Below are 16,163 nucleotides of genomic sequence, written 5' to 3' on the forward strand. Positions count from 1 at the left end.
ATTTTAGTATTGTACATTTCACCTAAATGCCACAAAATACATCAATGAAAACTAAAACTAATAAATGCCTAGTGAGACTTTTCTGAAGAAGTCGAAACTATCATGTTTTTAAAAAGAAAATATTTCCCCCTGAAAGACCTCTTTCCTTTTTTTTTTTTTGTCTAAGAATCATTTGCAGAAGATTTCAAAGCCTTGTATTTGAAACTGTAATACATGAGAAGAACTGATAGAAAAATAGAAAATCATCTCTCCCAGCATCAGTGTATCCAGGCTCATGGCTTCTTTAAGATCAAACTACAGTACACTTCAAAACCTTAAAGAAGCTATTTCTTTAACCAAACAGGTTTGGTTTCTTAAGAATACACCACTAAGAGGGCAAGAGACATCCATTGCTACTGCCAAAGCCTGTGAGTTTTAGCTACAGAACTAACCTAGCATGAGAGATGTAGAAAATCTTAACTGAATAACTATTCAGATTCACAGCCTTACAGAAAGAGGCACAGAGCCCAAATCACGGAATCACCTTTAAATATTACTAGTGGTTGTTGGCAGGTAGGTGAGCATGCTAACAGACCCCAGCTGCTTCTAATGAACTGCAGGTTCACCTGCCTACCTAGGAAGCATCCCAGCAGTAGGATCATTTTGGATATGGAACCGTGCCACTGGAAATAAATGCAGGTATCCACAGAATTTCATTTTCCACAAGAAATGACATGATCTTAGTAGGTTGATACTGCAACCAGTACTTCATATTAGCTCTCCCTGTGCTCCACTTGGATCATGTAGAAGGCACTGAAAGGGCACATGTCATATCAGTGACTGTGCATCAAAGCAAGTGAAGAGTAACTCTTCTTGGCATTACTTTACTGCATTAATGAACAAACACCAACTCTGGATGTTTTTTAAAGAATTCTGCAGACAGCTAGTAACTATCAATAACCCCCAAGAAATATCATGGAGAAGTACATGCTCTCCCTCGGTGACAGGCATCAGAAGTTTGTACAGTGAGCTTTGTGGGATTTAAAGCTAAGGGAAAGAATGCAGAGCTGCAAACTCCAGCCCAGCATCTCTACTTCTGAATGCCCCCAAGGAAGCTAAATAAAGCCATCCTTTGACAAAACTAAACGAAGGTTCTCTCTGCAAGTTTAGCTTAATGGCAGCACCATATACATAAAGAATAAAAACTTTACTCTTGTAACTTCTGACTAATTCAATGACTAATCTGCATCTTAGTCACAGTGACTAGAGCAATGTTCATTTTAAATAAATATGTGGACACGCATACACAATTCACCCAAAGACCTCCTGGGAAAAGGGAAAAATGAAGCAAAACCCCCAGCAGTTTATCAATGTAAGGAGAATAAATTATCCCTTTCAGAAATGGGTAATGCTTCACCTTATTGAGCCTTCAACCAAATAACAAAACTTTACCTTCAGCATCTCCTAACAATTCAATGCCTCACAGCTCTGCTCCCAATATTGAAAGCTGTTCTATATCCTTCTTACTCTTACGATTATCTGACGTGGAGCTTGACTGTGTGTTATTGAACAGAAGTCTTCAGAAAACTCATATAAGGAGGGAGACAGATTGCCTGCTTGCTTAAACAAGATCTAAAGATTATAACCTACACAGATGTAGGCTTTGAAATCTTCTCCAAATAATTCTTAGACAAAAGATGAATATGGAGCATTTGGGGAATTAGCTAAGTAAAGGGCATGAAGTGTCGAAGACAGAATTACAAACATGATAAACTTGGCTGACTGTATGAAGTTGAAGACTCATTTGTTCTCACCATGTGAAACATTATACATATTGTTGGGCTGGGTGAGTAAGCAATAGTATCTACATAGTACTATGGGTTTCCTCTCATTTCTCGTATTAAACAGTAAACTGCACCCTGTCATTTCTGAGAATTAAGATACATAAAGGGTGTTAATGGTGGGAACAAGCAAGTGATTTTCAGTTACCAACAGAACTATGTATAACAAAATCCTCCATACACAGAAATGTATGTTTCTAACACTTTGCCACAACTTTGATGATCACACTGACATCTGAAATTAAAATGGCATGGTCCGCATTTGCAAAGTCTAAAGTCTGTCCCAGGAAGAATAAAGGCATGACTGATTACAGTTAGTCTTTACTACCTACAGAAAGTCCAATTTTATAAATATATATATATATATATATATACATATATATATACACGTGCACATGAAGAAGAGCCTGTAAATCAGCTGTCTGCAACACTGCCATATATCAAAAGTTTGATCCTTGGCATAAACAGTTCTGTCTGGAGAGTCACCTCCTAGCACATGTTTACCTGCCAACAATCATGCCAGAAATAGATTAGTTCAAAGGGAATTCCTCATAAGGGAACTTACCCTTCCCAAGATTAAATGCAATGAATACTTAAACCATTTTAGTATCTGGAGCTATGCATCTGTCTGTGTTACTAACAGGTTTCAGAGAAGAGTAAGAAAAAGAAAAAAAAAAAAAGAAAATGCACCCTATTATCAGCTTTTTAAAACTAATTAATCTCTATTAAAACATCAAGGAATATTCTTACTGCTGTTCTTGGTTTTGCCCCAGTCTCATTTCTGTTGACAGGAACAGCCCCTTGGAGATGTAGTTCCAAAGCCAAATGCAGCCATTAATATGACAATAATTTTTTTCCAATAACAGCATGTGAACAGCACACCCTGATGTACCTTCCAAACTTCATTTACTTCACACTGTGTTAATGTAAGAATTATGATTTCTCTTACAAATCACACTATGGAACAGCAATGCTGCTTATCCACATGCACTGAAGCTGCCACTGTCAGATAAATAATCTGATGGGCAAGGCAATTTTTGCTTAAAACAATAAAAATATGGCATTTTTACGTCTTAACACAACAAACATCGACCAAGTCTCCACTTAACTTCCCTATGTGTTACATATTTTAAAATTTTTGCATCCTAAGCATAAAATACCAACACAAAATCAGCAACACATCTAATTGTTCTGGTACTGTTCAAAATCTGTAGACTTTGAAACTGGGGAAGAATGTATCTGAAACATGTCCTGCCTCTGCAGTTATGAGAGCAAGAAGGAAACAAGAGTGTTATGTCCCCATTCATCAGAATCAGTCATCAGGACACCAGGACCAGGAAATGAAGTCACTTCATGGTAGGAAGAAGACAAAAGAAAGAGTAGGAGCAGCAACACACCACAAGAGCAGGTCAGGAAGCCTACCTGATGATCACAGCCCCGCCTCACAGACCGGAAACATCAGACTGCCCTTGTTTCTTGTTTACTGGAGGCTGCCCCTTCTCAGATTTCTCAGTTTTCACCTCAGCTCTCCCACACAGTTAAGTTAGCCTGGAAGCTGCCACATCAAGGTATGCTGTATTCCATGACAACCCTAAGCACATGCAGGTGGTAGCACCGAACTTTTCTGACCTTAGCCCGGCTAATCCAGTTGTCCTTCAGACTTGTCCATCTCCCCAGGATAAACGTATCACACCCCTGATTCATTCAGAAATGGCCCACATGCACTGCCTCATGCCTATTTGCAAGGTAGTTTCTTTTATGAAGGCACAGGAAACCCAGACATTTTTGCATGGGCCACAGGAAAGAGTGGAACAAAAAGTTATAATGCGCCAGGCAGGATGTGCAGTTATGCTGTAAAACTGGCAGTCTTGGACCCGGGATGCCACATCACCCTGCACAGAACCAGAACACATGCCAGGATCAATAGTCTTGGATAAAGACGTAAGAATATGAAACATGCAACAGGGAAAAATATATATGTCTGGAGATAGGGAACAAAAGTAGTTGTTGGGACAGGGCCCCTTCTTGGGTTTGAGGAGTAGAGAGAAAAGGAAATCTATATTCTTGAAATCCCAGATTAGGGACCTGGCATTATCTCCCTTTTAAGTTTGTCATCCCCTAAAATCAGCCCAGGAAACATTTTTCCTCTCAACTTCTACCTTACCTCTTTTAAACACATCACTTTTCAGCTCTCTGCAGGAATTAGTTCAGCTTTCCCCTCAGTGTCCCACATAATTCAACAAGATTTTCCGAAAAGCAAACCCAAACTCTGAGTCCATAATGAACCCATCAAAGTAAGGCTTGGTGTCAGGCTGAAGCAAACTAAAGAGTCGTATCATCACTCTTTTTTTTTTTCTCCTCAAAAATTATTAGCATATGCTGAAAATTTAAAATACTTTAAGAAATGTCCCCAAGAAACACATTTGCTCTGTTAACACATATGAACATGTATTACATAAGAATTAAAATACAAAGAAAAGACGTAATATTTTAGGAGAACTCTGAAATGAAGAAGAGGTCTTTTATCAGGAAGAAAGATTTTGTAAGATCTGAATATACTTCTGGAAAATGTGACCTCACCTACTCTGTGGAACAGCAAAAGAGAACTACTTCATGAACCTAAAATTACATAGGAGAGTTATCCAAAACTATTCGGCCTTGATGCATAGCAGAGAGGCTAAATCTAATACTCTGTTCTTTAAGAAGAACACAGAGAAAAATAAACACTGTGTAATAGTCACATTTTCAACACATATGACTTCCAATTTTCATTAAATACTGGATCTAATTAGAACAGCTTGGTTTCAATAACATGTAGCTTACTGTGCAGCACTAAATCCTAATAGCAAGGAGGGTGGACTTGACCCCCAGCATAAACCCTTATATGCCAAATGAGCAGAGTAACAGATCTGGTTCTACCAGGAGCAGTCCTGCATGGGGCACAGGCTTGCTCCATGTCTGGGGAGAAGCAGGCACCCAAGAACAGGATCCAGAAAAGCTAGTTTTGGAGCACACAGGTGCCCAAAGGATGAACCAAGGGCAGCCATACCCTCCTTATTGAGTCATGATGCCAGTCACTGCAGACAATCCCCTGAGAGGGAAAGTGCCAGTGCCACCCCGCTGTGCATGCATTCCCCACACATGCAGAAAATCATGTTCAAATCCTGCCCTTAGTGTCAGGCAGAAGCTTCAGCCTGGGCTTACCATCCCTGAAGTAACCGCCCTTAACTCGGTAACACTGAAAATGGCCATGACCTGAAATTCATTTTTTTGCCATTTCCAATCTGTACAGTTCATCTGAGCATTCACTAAAACAGTGACTGGAACCCATGTCTTTCCCAGACAGTATTTCCACCTCAATGCCAAAGAGCTACTCCTACTCTAAATCTTTGAAATGCCATTGCACTAACTTTTGGCCCAGAAATGGGGCCACTGAACACCACAGCATCTGAGGTCCTTCGTGGACGTCCTCTTTTACATTCCAAGAAAAACAGTAGCATAATTATCGTACCACAGGCAGCCCTGCTCTAAGTAATAATAAACAATACTGAGGCTCATGGTCTCAAGATGTGAGTCAATATCTCCTTACACATAGAAAAAGAGGGATCCAGTGAAGACAGGAGGAGGGCTTTGCCATGCACTGCGCTCTCATGCCTATGGTTCCCTCCAACCCCCATTCTCAGCACTGAAGCCCTCCAAATCTCCAGAAGGATGCCCTCTTCTCCCAGTAGGTCAGTCATCATCCAACTCAAGGTAAATTCCCCTGATACATATTGAAATTAATTGGGGGCAGCTTTCGTTGATCTATCTCAATTCCCTAATCCACTTCATCACTGAGAAACTAAAAAGGAGGGTCAGCACCAGGGTACAATACATCAGGACTGGGGCCAGACCACTTCTTTCAGCAGTAGCCTTAGCTTAAAAGGACTATAAGCCTACACAGCAACAATACATACCTTCAACAGCACTGAGATACATAATAACCCCATTTTATAAATAATAGGCTGGAACTATTTTGATATTATCTAAGTGGCAAAATTCCCAGGAACTTCTATAAGAGCAAGAATGGACCAAATGTTAACAGTTAAAGAACAAAACTCCATGACTCGAAGACAAAGACTAGGAAGAGGTCTGCCAATACACCATCTTCATATTTATATTATTTCAGTTTTGCTGCAGAAAACAGCACATAGAAACCAGAGACTGTTCCTTTCTCGAGGAGACATTTCAGACAGGCTGCATTCTGGGGTTGGTTCTACTTGTCAGGATTTCTTCAAACTGAAAGGGCAGGGTCACCCAGGGGAAAAAAAAAAGTACATTTTAAAACACATACAAAAATATCAAATTTTTGCTACTTTATGGTTAAACATCTGCTAAACTACTACTCTCCTTCAATTATGGGATTCTCAAAGCAACAATTACATCTATTTTCCTTAGAATCTGGGGGATATAATCAGTACCACCAGAAATCAACACAGTCTCTCTATATATGTGTATGTTTTGCCAATGTTGAAACACTGGAAATGAGACAAGGGCATTGACTAAATATGGTAAAACTCCAGATTGCCAGCTCCCTCAACTAAGCGCTTTCTAACATTCAATCCTGTCTGTTACCTAGAAATCCATTTCTTCAAAGTGGTGACCATTTAAACTCTCCGCTGGCTTCCGGTAATCCAGATCACTCTGCATTTCATGTTTTTCCTTTCCCTAAGAGAGGCATGAAAGTTACTCCCTCCTCGTAAGGAGATGAAAAGAAGTGAAAACTTTCTCTTTGACCCAACACCTTCAAATCTCAGGATACTAAAAAAAATTCCTCTTCAATAAAGAAACCTAACCCTAACCTTTCCTGTGCTGCCCCTTTTTGCTGTGTAAATCAGACTGAATCTGGAAACTTGACATCCTGGCACGCTGCCTAGTCCCGAAGAAGAAAATAGGGAAATGTAGATTTTACCCATAAGATCACAAAGTACTGAAAAGCCTCCTGCACATCATCAGAACTGTTCTAGCCTCGAGTAAGCCAACTAGCTCTATGCCAAACTTGTATCTGAACAGAAGTAGGCAAATCCCAGCAAATCCAATAAACAGGCAAAGCTTTGTCGATGTCCCATAAGACTTTCAACCCCATAGGCATGGGTTAGATAGAAGAACTACAGAGACCTTCCTTGTATCCTTGAGTCAATGCTGGCTCAGGCTCCATGGATAAAATATTGCTATTATTTAGGGCTTCCTGCTACTGTCTCAAAAGATTATGGATTTTTTTTCCACACCTGCATGATGTGATGCATGCTGAAATGGAAAGGTAGAAGCCTCAGCATGTGCTCTGGCCATTGGGTCACTCTTAGGAAACACTGGTCTGAATTTCCACAAACAGAAGGGAAAATAAACCCTGAATTTCCAGCATTCAAAGCCAGGTTTCTAACTGCTGTTAGGTTATTCCCATGTTAATAAAGAGACCTTCGGAGCACTAGCTCAGGTATCTGAGTTCTAGGAGTTGCTCCAAGGGCACCAGGGGCTCACCATGTCCAGCATGTAGCACTAAGCACATCCAAAGAGAAGCAATATTTTAAGTATCTGCCAATGCTTCCTATTTTTTTTGGCTCATCTGGTGTCAAGCCTGGGGGCACATAATGGGAAGGGAGGAACACAGGACACAACTGAGAGGATGAGGAAGCAAGAAATGGTCTCCTGTACATCCTGCTGGGAATGGCAAGTCACCCCCTCTCATCTTAAGCCGATCCCCAGACTTTAAAAGATCCTAAGTCCAGCCAGTGCTGTCCTCTGGATCTAAGTAGGCATTAATAATATTGAGCAAGGGATCTGTTTGGCCTCTACAGAGACAGAGGTTTGTTAACTATGGGGTACAAGACATACTCTGATTGAAAACATACAATTTCATACAAAATCAAGCTAATACCAAACACCTTCAGGGATCACCTGCAAAGTCCACTTCAGAAGCAGCTCTGAGGGTGTCTCTAAAGGCAATGGCCATTGGTGGCTCACAAACGGCCAGATCATGGAGCAAATAACTGAAAGCCAGTCCTCAGCCTTTAACACATCCCTCTGGCAAAGCTCAACATGGCAGCAATGTCCCTGGTTGATCCTGTGCAACAACAGCAGTACAATGCCAGAAGAATCAGCATCAAGCATCTCATACTGAGTTGCATTATTTTGATTACAGGATGACTCACGCTCCCACAGCTTGTTGGCTAAAACAAGATAGAACAGACTATGAAGGAAATGGTTCAGATATTTCTGATGTGATCTAGGGCAACTGCCTATCCCTTTTTTCAGGAATAGGGCTTGGTGACAATGGCTGTTTAGAGCAGAGGGAAGAGACCTAGGAATGAGTTCTTCAGAAGTGATGAGGCAGTGGTTTTAATAGTCTAATCACACATTTTTTTCTGTGCTTGGGATAAGTGTGGGGTTCAGAACACCACTTTTCTGAGCAGCATACCTTGCAATTCTCTTGCCCAGCGAGGCTGGTGATGAGTGGCTCTCACTAGACACTTCCATCAGACAGGCAGCTGGTCCAGTGAGCAGAAGAATGATAGTTAGGAGCTCACTACGGACCAGCTACCCCCCCATAACCTGCCTCAAGAAGGACAACCTGTCACAGAGCACGATGAAACCAACAGAAAACTTAACAGCCATGAACAATTGAACAGATTTAAAATCAGAAGGCAATTTAATCAAAACGATACCCAGGTGTAAGAAACTGCCTGCCCTTCTGTAAGAGATCTCATTGCCATGCAGTCTTCTAGCACAAACACACACCTCTTCAGAAACACAGCAGATCTCAGAAGAAAGTAAATGATTATGAAGAATACGGGTCCTGAAGGAGGTGGCGAATGAAGTTGCTAAGACACTGTCTATCACACTTGAAAAATCATGGCAGTCAGGTGAAGTTCCCAACAACTGGAAAAAGGGAAATATAACCCCCATTTTCAGGAAGGGGAAAATGGATGACCTGGGTAACTACAGACCAGTCAGTCTCACCTCCGTGCCTGGCAAAATCGTGGAGCAGATTCTCCTGGAAGGCATGCTAAGGCACTTGAAAAACAAGAAGGTGCTTGGTGACAGCCAGCATGGCTTTACTAAGGGGAAATCCTGCCTGACCAATTTGGTGGCCTTCTACAGTGGGGCTACAGAACTGATGGACAGGGGTAGAGCAGTTGATGTCATCTACCTGGACCTGTGCAAAGCGTTCACAGAATCACAGAATCCTAAGGGTTGGAAGGGACCTCAAAAGATCATCTAGTCCAACCCCCCCCACAAGAGCAGGGTAACCTAGAGTACATCACACAGGAACTTGTCCAGGCAGGCCTTGAATATCTCCAACGTAGGAGACTCCACAATCCCCCTGGGCAACCTGTTCCAGTGCTCTGTCACTCTCACAGTAAAGGAGTTCTTCCTGATGTTAACGTGGAACCTCCTATGCTCCAGTTTACACCCATTGCCCCTTGTCCTATCACTGGATATCACTGAAAAAAGCCTAGCTCCATCATCCTGACACCCACCCTTTACATATTTGTAAACACTGATGAGGTCACCCCTCAGTCTCCTCTTCTGCAAGCTAAAGAGACCCAGGTCCCTCAGCCTCTCCTCATAAGGGAGGTGTTCCACTCCCTTAATCATCTTTGTGGCTCTGCGCTGGACTCTTTCAAGCAATTCCCTGCCCTTCTTGAACTGAGGGGCCCAGAACTGCATGCGATATTCCAGATGCGGCCTCACCAAAGCAGAGTAGAAGGGGAGGAGAACCTCTCTTGCCCTACTAACCACACCCTTTCTAATGCACCCTAGGATGCCATTTGCCTTCTTGGCCACAAGGGCACATTGCCAGCTCATGGTCATCCACTCGGTGGATAAAGAACTGGCCGGATGGCCACATGCAAGAAGTTGTGGTCAATGGCTCCGTGTCTGGCTGGAGATCAGTAACGAGTGGTTTCCCTCAGGGATAGGTGTTGGGACCAGTCTTGTTCAACATCTTCGTCGGTGACACGGACACTTCACCCATTCTCACTTGACGATTCTATGAGTGCACCCTCAGCAAGTTTGCCGATGACACCAAGATGTGTGGTTCAGTTGATAAGGCTGGAGGGAAGGAATGCCATCCAGAGGGACCTTGACACGCTTGTGAGGTGGGCTGATGCCAATCTTATGAAGTTTAACCATGCCAAGTGCAAAGTCCTACACATAGGTTGGAGCAATCCGAGGCACAGCTACAGGTTGGGCAGAAAAGAGATTCAGATTAGCCCTGCGGAGAAGGACTTAGGGGTGTTGATCAATGAGAAGCTGAACATGAGCTGGCTTTAGTGTGCACTCGCAGCCCAGAAAGCCAACCGTATCCTGGGCTGTATCAAAAGGAATGTGACCAGCAGGGTGAAGAAGGTGATCCTGCCCCTCTACTCTGCTCTCATGAGGCCTCATTTGCAGTATTGTGTGCAGTTCTGGTGTCCTCAATTTAAAAAGACACGGAACTGTTGGAACAAGTCCAGAGGAGGGCCATGAGGATGATGAGGGGACTGGAGCACCTCCCATATGAAGATAGGCTGAGAAAGTTAACTATCATGTTATCTGCTATTTCCTAAACCAAATACATTTTCTCATAAAGGAATAGCAATGCTTTTGAAGTGGTCTAGGAATAAGCCTATTGTTACTTATAAAGAGCAGTCACAGAAGGTTGTCTTCCAGCCTTTAAACAGAAAGCCCCACATCAATGTGTACAAAAAGAGAATCTTATAAATAATTCCATTTGCAAGCAAGCAAGATAATATTTTGGGGCTCAAAACACCTTAATTTTGGTGAGCCCAGCTAAAGATCATTCTTGTTCCCAAAGTAACATATCACACATGGTCCACTACAAGGCAACATGCAGCTCAGTAACAGGTGAGTACCAAAGACTTTTCCAAGGTTAGCATGAGACTTTTCCAAGGTTAGCATGAGAGAAGGGAAGGAAAGGACACACAGACGCCAATTGCCATGCTTAGGGGCTGGCATTTCCAAGCTCAGCATGAAAGTCTCCTCATCCTGCTGTCTTGTTTTTTGCCAGAGTAAAGTGCTGTGCCTGGCAGGATAGGGCACAGCAAAAAGAAGAGAAATCATGGATCAACTCAGTGCCCCATGGAGAACTTCTCTGGCCAACATGAAAAAGAAGGGCTGGAAAATCCCAGATTAAAAGAACATTTCCCACCAGCTTCAATGAAGAGCAGAATCGTTGCAAGCAGAATCATTGCAAGAGGTTAAGGAGTGTTAAAACAATACAGATTTAATGGAGAGTTCAGGAGTCGACTCTGATTTTACAGGCTGGTTCAACCAAACTGAGTTAAACCAAACTGCATCATTCACAACCATGTCATACAGAGAAGTCCCAGAAAAATAGCATCTTGTCTTCCAGAACTACAGTATGAAGAATACTTCAGTTTCACCACTGAGGGAAGTAGTTAGATATATTGTATAGTTTGACATTAAAAAGCAAATTATACTTAATTCTAAAAGGAAGAGTTACCTTCTGGAGGAGTTCCAACACTGCTCCCGAGACCCAAAATAGCAATGCTGTGATTCCTTGGTTCCAACATCATTGCAAACTCTTCTCCTCTTTCCCAGTGTGGTACTTTCACAGGCTCCAGATGAACATTTTCCAGCCCGTCTTCCCGCAGGGCACTGAACATATACTTGATGGCTGCATCTAGATTTTTCATACCACTTAGTCTAGGTCCTATGGTATCAGCAAAAACTGCTAATCTTTCATAGGATCTGTTCTGAGCTTTTCCATGAACAGCAAGATCAATAATAGCTTTAGCAATATCAGTATAGCCAGCTATCTCATTTTTAATGTCTTCAAATTTCTTTGGGTAAGTGCCATCTCTTCTCAAAGACTTCCCGGCATACAGTGGTAATAAATTCATGAAAAAGATTAAGAATACACACTTCATTTTTTCTCTTTTTTTTTTTTGTTCTTTTCCACAGATGGCCTGTTAGAAAGACAAAAAGAAAAAAAAAATAAAAAGGCTATAAACCCCCCCTCATACAGCTATCAGCGGCTCTCTTTGTTACTAGATTGGCAGACAACAAAATGAAAAGAAATCAGTTTATCATGAAAATGCTTTGATCAGAACTGGCAGGAAAGAAAACTCAACTTGGAGACACAATTATTGAAAGCAAATGAAAAAGATACTTAGGCCACTGGGCACAATCTTTGTTGTGGTCTTCAGAAACATCCTTGGAATGCTGCACCTCTTTAAATAATCACATCCTTTACTAAATCAAAATTCAGGACTGCTCCCATCCAGGAGAAGCTCTACATCTCCCTTCTGTTAGCAGCAGAATTTGCCAGAAGTGTCAAATCAAATGTCTTCACACAAAACATCTGGACAAAACCATTTCTTGATCCATTTGGGAATAAAAGTGCTTCCTAATCTCTGTCTTCATAATCAGGAAAGCAGTTTCTATTGGACTAGAAAGATGACAGAGCAACTTAGATCCAATGCCCCCAGGAAGAAAATACTAATTTCTTCATTGTAGAAATCTGTGACTATCAGAAAAACACAGCTTATTAACTGGTATATCTCTTAAGGACTGACTTCATCAGCATTGTAGAGAGATGCAGTGACAGAGGTACTGATCCTGTGTTGAATACCAAGAGTTATCTTTCTTAACGCTTAATAGTTTATCCATCTTATTGTTTAAAGTTCTCATTTTTAAGATCTTACAAAGCAGTAGTTTGCTTTAGACTATTAATTGAACTGATATAAACCCTCTGGAATAGCAGTTGCAAAGCTCCTTTATAACATAGGAAATATGGCTATCTAAATCCAAAATATAAAGGTCTTTATTGATATACACAAAAGGAAATGTAACTGGTTTATTTTCCGTTGAATTTTAACCAGGCTGCAATGTGAATGATAAAAGTTAGCAATAAGAAATAAGGGGCCTTTAAATCAGCTCTATAGCTGCAGCTATTATAAGACTTTCAAAAATAGTAATTAGTTACAGCCAAGTGAACTGACAATTACTGCTAGCCCCAAAAGATTCAGATTCAGCACTTCCACCATTTTCACGGACTTTCATGGGAATTCCAGTATTTTTTAATAAGAATTCAACTTGCTTCAAAAAACAGTTACACTAAAGGCAAATGTTAGCCTCTACAAAATATGCTTTACTAGGAAACAGCTGTTCTGACTAATATACCTTCCATTTGTATTTATTTATTTAGTACCAATGTCCCTTGGAATGTCAGCTAGTACACCTACTGTATTAGCCACTCCACCTGACTTTGTATTATCTGCAAGCATGCTGAGGGTGCCCTCTGTTCAAGCATCCAGATCACTAAAGAAAACATTGAAGAGTAGTAGACCAAGCATTGCCTTCTGGGGGACACCTTTAGTTACTGGCCACCAACTGGGCTTCGTGCCAATGATCACAACACTCTCAGCGCAGTCTTTGAGCCTGTTTCCAAGCCACCTCATACAGAATGGGTGAAAGAATTAAACCACATTTCTAGGATCCATAAACCACCAGAAAAAAACAACAACAACCACCAAACAAAAAATACACACAAATGTTTTAGAGTCACCAAGCCTTGCTCATATGATAACCAGCGCAAATTTCCAGCCCTTCATAGGCCCTTATGGGTCTTCTCATAAACAGCAAGTTAAACAATAGCTTTAGCAATATAAGAATATTGAGCTGTTCTCCTTAACTATTCAAATGTCCCCTAAACTTGAGATCAAGGCAGCAACAAATTCTTCACAGTGAAATGTCACTTTCCCAAAAGAACAACAAAAATAATCTGTGAATTTATCTATGAATGACAAATCTATCACAAAGATTTCCTCTCTATCTCTGCAAGACAGACAGGGCAAAGGTCTTACACAACCAGGAGCAGAAGACTCGGGTTATGTCAGGACACTGACAGAGAACTGTAAAATGCCTTTTATAGTCTGAGTTACTGTTTATTTGTGATTATACTGCTCAGAGGTTACTGGTGTATTTTTATTGCTATGCTGTATACTTTCCCCATGTTCCTTCCCTTTGGACCAGTTAATTACATGCCTGTAGACATCCTCTGCTAGAGACACCAGTAATTTTCTCAGGATGACCATGCTTGTTCTCTGATTTTTGCCAAGCTCATCATCCATGAAGAAGCAAGCAAGACAATCTGATTTCTGCCATAAGACAACTTCTTACTGAATGGAATAAGACAACAACATTGTAGAGTTAGCTTCAAAAGCTTCAAATGTGGGGGGTGGTTTCTTTAAGGGTTTGCAAAGTCTACCCTACAAAGCTGATACATTTAGTTGTTAAACAGAAAACACAGGGGGATTGTTTAATTGGCATTGGCCACCTCAAAGAGTCCCCTGCTACTAACTTCATGCATTCTTTCAATGGAAAAATGAAACCACAGTTATCATATTTCCCTTAACTAAGAAATGCTTCCTTTGCTTTTCCTGGACTCATTCAAACCCAGCAGCAACTTCTCCTCAAAGGCTGCTCCAGAGAGCTGTATTTAAAAGCCACAGTTTTTCCAGGAATTTCCCATGTGTTTCCACAGCTTTTCTAGATGTAACATACTGCTGCCACGCACAGCATTTCAGTACCTACCATTGCACTGTAAGAGGAGCATAACTGAATTTAAAACCAGCACAGTGATACAAGAATGGGAATGTAATTTATTGTGTTTTCCTTGACTAGTCTGGCATAACCTGTCCAAAGGCTAGCAGAGTTGAGAAATAATTCCCTGCTAGGTAAAATAACATCATACTCAATTGGACTGCAATACAGGCATCACTATACCGCTAATTCAGGGAAAGAAAAGCACATCTGTTGTCCCAGACTCTGCAACATTAAGTTTATCACCACAGTGAAACATCAGGGAAAAGAGACTACCGATTTTTGTACACCTCACTAGTTATGAGTCAGCAAATGAACATCACAGTGTCAGCCAAATTAACAAAAAAAAAAATAGGACAGTCACAATTGCTCAATGCTTTTTAATTATTAACTGAATTTCTTCAACAGACGTTTAGATCAAAATGAGAGAGGAAGAAAACACACTTTTAGGAAGTTTTTTTTCCCAGACCTATTAATGCATCTCATTCCATGGTACTTTAGTACAAAATACCCATTTTCTAAACTAGGGATTTGAGGGTCTTCTCCTTGCCCTTCCAGGAAGCAAGAATGCTCTTGACAGGGTTACAATCCCTCCACTTTATTTTTCTGATCATGTAAATCTTGCATGCATCAAAAGGACACAGAATTGCCCCGTTCCAGCCTTGCCTGTAGACTCATGTTTATGGTATATTCTTAAAAAAATTAAGCTCTCGAGACTATATAAAATGACAACTCCTGTCTTTCACTTCTTCAAAGGGACTTCTAATAACTGACGTAAACAAAAAGTGGGAGCCGCTACTGATCCTCTTCCCGTTTTGAGCAGAACTGAAAGCCACTGACATATTAAACACTGCATGTTTATGACAGATGAATTTGGTCTCTTCAGAAACTTCAGCAGAGCTCAAGGTTTAATTATCTCTAGTTTAAAGGGTTACATAGGCTCTCAGCCCTCCAGGATGAGAAACTACACTTAGAAACCATGGAAACTCTGTTCTCCAAAATGAGAACAAAGCTGAAACACAGTAATGTACAACAGTTCCAATACTTTTAGCTTTAGGTAAAGTGGAGAGAGGGCACCCATCCATGACAATACCTGGTTCCATCTGAGCATACGAATGCACTTTTTTACCTGCTGCAGCTGACCCTGCTTAAACAGGGCGTTTGGACTAGATGAGCTCACAAGATGTCTTCCATCCTAAATCTGTGATTCAGAATATAGAAGGAAGCCATAAACATAAGCTGAAAGGATTTAAAAAAAATAATAATAAAGGGTGAAAGGGTTTAGGTATGCAGAAGAAAAACAGAAATTAAAGGCAGGAAGTAACTCTTTTCCAGCTCCAATTAGTATGAAAGAGAATGAAAGGTACAGCACAATGGCAGTGCAGTGCAGATGGTGTCAGAAGACATTTAATAGTAACTAAGCAGCTACTTTAAGGATGCTTCCACCTATTGTCTGATCTATTTGTCTGTAGCTAACTACTGTCTTTGATGCTAAAGGGCAAGATCATTGGGATCTTCATCTTTTATGATGCCTTTATATAACAGATCTTTAGCACACCAAATCTGTAACCAGGCTAACTGGTGTTGCCACCATTAAAATCATTACAATAAAAATTACTTAAATATAGCAGATGGAAAAAAATGAGACAAAAAGAAGAAAAAAAAAACCTCTCAGATGAGAACACTGTCTACAGCAATCAGATAACTGAAAGAGGAACAGAGAGAACAGAAATA

The 16,163-nt window shown here is 40.9% G+C and overlaps 1 protein-coding gene across 1 annotated transcript in view; it reads right to left on the reverse strand.

Moving 5' to 3' along the window:
- The window catches only part of CPQ (carboxypeptidase Q), a 153,455-nt gene that overhangs the window by 123,148 nt on the left and 14,144 nt on the right, over window positions 1-16,163 (reverse strand). Inside the window, exon 2 of the mRNA XM_005150879.3 lies at window positions 11,326-11,791. Coding sequence (XP_005150936.2) covers window positions 11,326-11,752 — 427 coding nt within the window. The 5' untranslated portion in view covers window positions 11,753-11,791. The remainder of the gene's footprint in view (window positions 1-11,325; window positions 11,792-16,163) is intronic.

This window comes from Melopsittacus undulatus, chromosome 1 (assembly GCF_012275295.1).
Source record: "Melopsittacus undulatus isolate bMelUnd1 chromosome 1, bMelUnd1.mat.Z, whole genome shotgun sequence".
Lineage (NCBI taxonomy): Eukaryota > Metazoa > Chordata > Aves > Psittaciformes > Psittaculidae > Melopsittacus > Melopsittacus undulatus.